Source organism: Oncorhynchus tshawytscha, linkage group LG15 (genome assembly GCF_018296145.1).
Source record: "Oncorhynchus tshawytscha isolate Ot180627B linkage group LG15, Otsh_v2.0, whole genome shotgun sequence".
NCBI classification, from domain to species: domain Eukaryota; kingdom Metazoa; phylum Chordata; class Actinopteri; order Salmoniformes; family Salmonidae; genus Oncorhynchus; species Oncorhynchus tshawytscha.
The window spans coordinates 21,935,852-21,942,818 of record NC_056443.1 but is presented as its reverse complement, the minus strand read 5'-3'; the positions used below and the strand labels follow the sequence as shown (position 1 = coordinate 21,942,818).

The 6,967-nt window shown below is 44.2% G+C and overlaps 1 protein-coding gene across 3 annotated transcripts; it reads right to left on the bottom strand.

Annotated features, from left to right (window-relative positions):
- Positions 1-922: 922 nt before the first annotated feature.
- LOC112233830 (thyroid receptor-interacting protein 6-like) lies at positions 923-6,511 on the bottom strand. 3 transcript variants are annotated; one of them, XM_024401705.2, is made up of 10 exons: positions 6,416-6,511; positions 5,843-6,050; positions 5,418-5,554; positions 5,122-5,235; positions 4,396-4,971; positions 4,137-4,233; positions 3,811-3,980; positions 3,450-3,628; positions 2,727-2,847; positions 923-2,585 (listed from the first exon to the last, which is right to left on the bottom strand). In XM_024401705.2, the coding sequence occupies exons 2-10, from the start codon at positions 6,039-6,041 to the stop codon at positions 2,454-2,456; spliced, it is 1,725 nt and encodes a 574-aa protein (XP_024257473.2). In that variant the 5' UTR covers positions 6,042-6,050; positions 6,416-6,511; the 3' UTR covers positions 923-2,453. The 3 variants fall into 3 exon arrangements, with proteins under 3 accessions (XP_024257473.2, XP_024257472.2, XP_024257474.2); XM_024401704.2 differs by having other exon boundaries at positions 6,280-6,490; XM_024401706.2 differs by having other exon boundaries at positions 4,137-4,230; positions 6,280-6,490.
- Between the last annotated feature and the right edge of the window lie 456 nt (positions 6,512-6,967).

Here is a 6,967-nt window from a genome sequence, read left to right as displayed (position 1 = left end):
TACCTAGTTCTTACATGAGTCCTTTGTCCAGATCTTCTCCACATTCTGATAGTGCCCACATTGTAGCCGTTCCAACGACACATGGTGGTAAAATGAGTCTCATCCATCCAGTATGTCCCCGTCCCTCCCTGCATTAAAATTATTTGGCTTTTTCAAAGCAATAATTATTTTAAAGTCAAATTGATGCCAAAACTCAATGGTTTCATTGTCAAAATCCATCTACACTTGTAACATATCCAGATACGATGGGTGCCAACTTCCTTTGAAGGTGTTCAGGAAGATCTGGTCACGATCAGATAACTTTGGAAGTCCACATGTTAACGCGCCTCAACATCACCAAGCAGCCCCTCGCCATGTTAGATCATTTAATTTAAACTTCTTTAGGATTGGTGGGTCCCCTGCAGGACGGTTGAACTAACATCATGCTAATCGCATTAGCCTGAAGTTGTAAGTAACAAGAACATTTCCCAGTACATAGATATGATATTGGCCAAAAGATTACATTCTTGTTAATCTAACTGCACTGTCCAATTTGTAGTAGCTATTAGTGACAGAATAAAACACTGTTTGTGCACAGTTTTAAACATGACAAGTTAAAATTCACATTTGGGAAGTCTTGATACATTTTGAACAGAAATGCAATGGGTCATTGGATCAGACTTAAACTCTGCACACGCACTGCTGCCATCTAGTGGATGGGGGGTGTCAAAGGGGTCTGAGCCTTGAGGTTAAAGACCTATTTCTTAATGTCACAGGTACTGTAAATGACAGCTACTTAATTGGTTGCATTGTTGAAGACCTAGATTGGTTATGCTTGTACTCAAATGAACTTAGTTTAATGTTCTACTAAGTATGTTGCCATGTGTAATAACACTGAAATGGTTGGGGACTAACAGTGGTTTAGCAAAAGACACACATGGTGTAGTTTAATAAAATACAGTTTATTGTCTTTCATCATACTACAAATCGGCATTAAAGAAAAAAAATAAAGCTAAACATTCACACCTACTTCATATGCAAGTCAAATTGAACAAACCTGCTCAGTCCATTCCGCTCAGACAAATATCATTATTCTGCAGTGGAACATAAAATTAAACCGTTACAAAGTGATGACATTTACCCTCATAATCACATACACATCTTAGTGAAAATAGCAGTTAATAAATAATTGAAAAATGCTGTTCAACACAGGGACCATATTGTGTTCATTGACCTATACGCTGAGAAGAATCAAATACTGAAACACATGATTCTGGACAAAGAAAACAATATAATTGATTTTAAGGGTCTTGTAGTCAGAAGAGAAGCTTCAAAACATACTAGTAGTTTTTACATTAACAAAGACAGCGGGATGGAGAATCGAGAAATTACAACACAATGTGTGAATAACTACGTCGCAGAGTTACTTGAACACGGCCAACAAAGCAAACTCCTAAGGCTAAGCATAGAGTTTCCCCTTTCTCAGTAAGACGAACACACTTCACTACGCCGCATTCATCTTCATATTAAAGTATAAAATCAACCCAAGTGTTAAAGGAAAAATCTAAAAAGCACTTTCACATATTAAAAGAGGGTTTGGACTGGTAGACAAGTAACATTCTGAAATGCAGTACCAGTTTTGTTTACAAATCACTGTCCTGCGGAATAAAATATTTGTTATGTTCTGACATGTGGTTCAAGATTTAATTATATTGACAGATTAAATTCTGTAGTGACATCCAATGAGATCAAAGCGATGACGTCAGTGATCTTGTTCGCTCTAATCAAATCTTTCTAAAAACTCAATTCACTGCACAACGCACACCGACTACACCCACTAGCTCTGCCATGAAAGGTCTCCAGACACATTCACTCCACAACCAAAAACACCTGTAATATAAATTCAGTCACGGAAATACTTTGCATATGTGCACTTTCCTTATGAGGCAGTTCAGCACTGTTATTGACTTGTGGTATACAAAATATATGTTCCAATACCTGGACTGGTCAGTTACCCCACAGCCAGGAAGAGAGTATTCCTCTCCATCCTCAATATCACCTCATTTTCTTACTTATCCTCCACAACATCAATATCTCCACAATGTCAATCCCATCAGTGTCTGGCAGGATGGTGTGTGTGAGGGTGTGCAACATGCAAGAAAGTGTGTGTGAGACAATGTGCAACATGCAGGATAGTGTGTGAGATGAGCAGTGGTGCAGTCAAAGGTTTGAACGGGGGGGGAGATATAAAGCTGAGGGCTGCACTTCAGATGCCCAAAGAGAGGCCATGAGCTGATAAGTGAAGGGTGATGAAGTTGTCCTTTGACACTGATCTCAAGTCAGTTTAACATCTCCCCCTTGTTTTTAAGGTTCATTCCAGATCTGTTTTTTAGGCCAACTTTTACCCCAGAGCAGGTGAAATGGAAGGGTTGACGGGGTCATCGGTTAAAGGTCAGAGGTGACTTCCTAGTTGGTTAGCAGTCAGTTGAAATTTTGGCTGAGGGGTTCAGGGTGTGCTGGGCGCTGCAGCCCTTACACAAGATGTGACCGTCCAGGGGGTAACAGCATCGCTCCTCACCCTCAGAGGACAGGAGCAGGCCACACTCCTGGAGGAGACAAAGAAAATCCACAGGGTCAATCCAGGAAGACTGGATTAGGTGCAACTGAGGGAGTCTGTACATTTGATGTGATAGCCTGCCAACATCATTCAACTTGAGTGACCTGTTTAACTAACAGTGACCACTCACCTCACACACATAGCAGTTGACGTGGAAGTTACGGTCCAGTGCCACTATACTGACCGTCTCATCCTGGCCCGGTCCAGGAATGATGGCCTGGCCACACACTGAGCAGCGAGGGGCAAACTTCCTGTGTAGGACAGGAAGCACCAGTGTCAACACTAACAATAAACAGATATGAGTCTATTGGACAGACTGTCTAAAACTTAAACTCGTAAAGTGCAATTAAGTTTTAGTCATGAGTATTGGACAGATATCTGATTGTTGTGCTAGTGTTTCAGTTGATTGCCTGCCTAAAGTAAATCTGTGGCGCAGCAGTATAAGGCACTGCTTTACGCGTCACTGAAGACCAGGGTTCGAGATCTGTGAGGCGGCACACAATTGGCCCAGCATCATCCGGGTTAGCGGAGGGTTTGGCTGGCACGGATGTCTTTATCCCATAGTGCTCTAACGACTCCTGTGGAAGGCCGGGAGCATGCACGCTGATACGGTCACCAGTTCTACAGTGTTTCCACCGACACATTGGTGCGGCGTGCTTCCAGGTTAAGCGAGCAGCGTGTCAAGATGCAGCGCGGCTTGGAAGGGTCGTGTTTCGGAGGACGCACGGCTCTCGCCTATCCCGAGACAGTACGGGAGTTGCAGTGATGGGACAAGACTAACTGCCAATTGGATATCATGGAAATAGGGGTAAAAAAATAAAAATAGTCAGTATGGTCTATCCGTGTTTCTGACCTGTGGAAGTCGTCTATACAGTGGATCTGGGAGGTGGCGTCCACGGTGAAGGGCACGCCGTCCAGGCAGCAACCACACACAACACAGTTGAAGCAGCGCGGGTGGTAGGCATTGCCCATGGACCACAGGACACGGTCCAGGATGGGCTTGGAGCACATGCAGCAGCGCTCTAGGACACTCTGAGGGGGGAGGGAGAGGGGCAGCACAGGTTCAGACAGAATAGTGTGAATGAAAATCCAATAGATACAGATATGGAGATCAACTGATGAATTGAGAGAACACTACTAAAAGGAAATGTAGAACAAAAGAGGGGGAGAAAAACATCAATACAAAAAGAGGACAGTCAGTGACAGCCACTCACAATGTAACAGCTCCTGCAGTGGCTCTGCTTGTCAATAGCGTAGAACGGTTGCCCCCGGAGATGAGCCTGGCAGGTGACACAGGTGAAACAATCCACATGAAACACCTGCTCCATGGTGATACAGTCGCTGCCGTCGTCAAGGACTTTGTCGCCGCAACGTGCACAGCAACCTGGAAGTATGGAGGGAAAGGGGAGAAGCGAGGAGACAAATGGGTGGGACATATTGTGGAATTCAACTGAGTCGCCCAAGCGGAAATTATGATGTAAATAACAGTCCAGTCAACACAAAAGACATACAATTTTATTAGAATGAAATCGGAACATACCAAAGTCTTCCTCTGTCGGGGGATGATTCATGTCATACACAAACTTCTTAGTGGGCTGGCCCAACTCTTCCTCTGGCCTCAGAGCTGCTGTCCCCTGCTGGACAAATATGAATATTTTCCAGAAAAATATGAGATTTCACTTTCCCATTTAGATCTGTGAAACCAAGAGACTGGAGATACAAGTATTCAAAAAAGGACCATAGTTTACCTTAAAAAAAAGACACCATAAACATTAGATGTCTGAACTCCAGACACTCACCTTGCTGGGCTGATAGGCGTAGCTTGGTGCCGAGCCTGACTGGTGAGTTTCTGTGACTCCATTGGATGTGGGGCACTGGGTAGCACTCCCTCCAAAACCTGCAGCACTCCCCTTGTAACCCCTCTCAGAGTGCAGCTCCTGGACTTGGGATGCAGGGTGGGGAGGGAACCAGCCATGGGGGCCAGTCTGATTCCTGGGCAGGGACCACAATGCATGCTGGCGGTGTGGGGGAGGAGTGTAAGCCTGCCCAGCTTGCCTACCAGTCTGGAAGTAGGTGACAGTTTGGGCTGTTTTGACCTGAAGACTGAACCTTGGGCCAGTATGGGTGGAGGCGGTATTGTAGGAGGCAGGGACAGGCTGGGGGTAGGATTTGGAGACCTGGGTGTCATTGTCATCTGGCTGGGGGAAGTACTGGAGACCCTGGTGGGGATCACTGGGGTTCGGGGGTGTAGAATGGTCCGTGGACTGAGGTGGGAAACACATAAACGGCTCTCCCTGAGATGGGGCTCTTGTCTGGGCTGAGGGTCTGTAGTGGTCCCCCAAGATGTATTTGTTGTAAGGCACATTGTGGTACAGCTGCGAAATAATGGGTAATCATTTTATGCATTCCTTACAATATAACTAACCAAGGCATAAATATATAAATATGAATATGAAAATACACAAAGTCACATGTTTGAGGAATAGTTTATTCCACAGTCCAATGTAGTCAGTCAGGTAGCCTACCTGTGTGCCGTTTAGTGCATGGCTGTCCTGATCAGCCAGCATGCAGGCGAGTGAGTCAATCTCCGCATCACTGCTGGAGTGGTGTCTAATCAGCTTCTCAGGAGTTACCCAGTGCTGGAAAAAGAGATGGATAGGTAGAGGAAGTGTAGTAATGCGTTTTTATTTGAATATTCTGAGCAATCTCAGGCTTCATAACAAAATTACATTACTACAAATCTTTGCCTGGAAACACTAAACACCATAGAACTGGACCAAGACAGTGAGAATTCCATGCTACAGAAGCAATTACAACCTACCATCAGCTGGTAGCGTTCCATGTGAAGGTTCAAGGATTGGTCTTCTTCAAGCCCTTGGGGAGGTGGTTGGTAGTAGTGGTCATTAGATTTAGGGTGAAACCCTGGGTCCTCTTGGTGGTGGTGCTGCATGGGCCCAGCTGTAGAACACATACAAAACAGTGCACTTTACATTTACAAACAAGACTTAATAACCACAGGGTACACTTACATTAATCACATGACAAACATTTATTTACGTCAAGTGCTAATCACCAAAGGCGTTGATGTACTCAGTAGTGTGTCAGGTCCAACGTTCTACTCCAAGGCTTGAGCTACAGAATAACTGACTTCTGATTTTCACAATAGTCCATCACAAGTTCTCATTATAGCAAGGTTTCACACAAGACAAGCCCAGTGTAATGTAAGGCCCACCACCATGTTCTTACCTGTGGGACTAGTAGCCAAGTACCTAGTGGCCATTCCTCCTCCTCCGTTCTGGTCATAGACCACATACTTGGGCCGGGTGTCCGAGGAGACCTTCTTGGGCGGCTGTCTGTTCACGGCTGGTCCAGAGTCGGACATCTGGGGGACGGGTCTCTCCGGGCTACCCGGAGTCTTCGGAGGCAGCCAGTTAGGACCAGACATGTCAGGGTTCTGAAAAAAAAAAATTGTTGTGATTAAAATAGTTACACTATAACAAAATACTTACATGTTGGTATTAATAAGATTCTCATAATACATTTTTAAAAAGAGGCACTAATATTTTGTCAAGAAGATTTCCTGTCACTGCCACACCAACATACTTGCTGATTGCATATTTAGGTCACAGGTAAGCACTGGAAATCCAAAGATGCTTCAACCTGGATTTCTTATGTCAACTCACATACGCAGTTAAACAATAGGCTTATAGATGAGAAGCAGGAAGACGGCGACACTCCCAACCATCAGGGAATTCCAGCAGACAGAGACAAAAAGAGTAAACCACAAAGCAGGTTCAATGAGTTAAGCAGCTAACTTGCCTAAATAGTCAGAAAGAATGGTTATTCTTTGGAAAGAACCTTGAAATGGGTAATGTGCTGATTCAGAGCTTCCCTGGGTGCAAGTTTTTATTTATACCCTAGCATTACACAGCTGATACAAATAATCAAAGCTTGATGAGTCAGTTATTGGAATCAGCTGTGTAGTGCTTGGGCAAAAGCCAAAACATTCACCTGGGGGCGGGGCATGACCGTGTTTGGGAAACCCTGGTCAATTGACTCAATAACCGAAACAACATATCTAAGTTTAACTTCCTTAATGAACCAGAAATTTCTGGTTGTTTATCAAAGTTAGCTAGCTCATTGATCCAGCTATGTAGTATACCACTATGTTCCACAGAGTGAACCAACACACACACTCAAAAAACACACACAATCCCAGTGCGAGATGTATGGCTTGTCCCACAAGGACAAAGGATGCATGTTAGAACCAGGTATAAACAGGGAAAGTGTGTATATTGTTTTTATTCATTCTTGAAAGATTTTCTGTAATATTGTCAACTCAAAAGTGATACAATGTCAAGAGGACTGGTC

Bases quoted from the DNA above. Each gene is read 5' to 3' on its own strand.
- LOC112233830 (XM_024401705.2), bottom strand. From the start codon at position 6,041: ATGTCTGGTCCTAACTGGCTGCCTCCGAAGACTCCGGGTAGCCCGGAG. The intron at 5,555-5,842 runs GTAAGAACATGG...TGTGTTCTACAG, and splicing joins CTTGGCTACTAGTCCCACAG to CTGGGCCCATGCAGCACCAC. The intron at 3,981-4,136 runs GTATGTTCCGAT...CCATACTTCCAG, and splicing joins CCCGACAGAGGAAGACTTTG to GTTGCTGTGCACGTTGCGGC.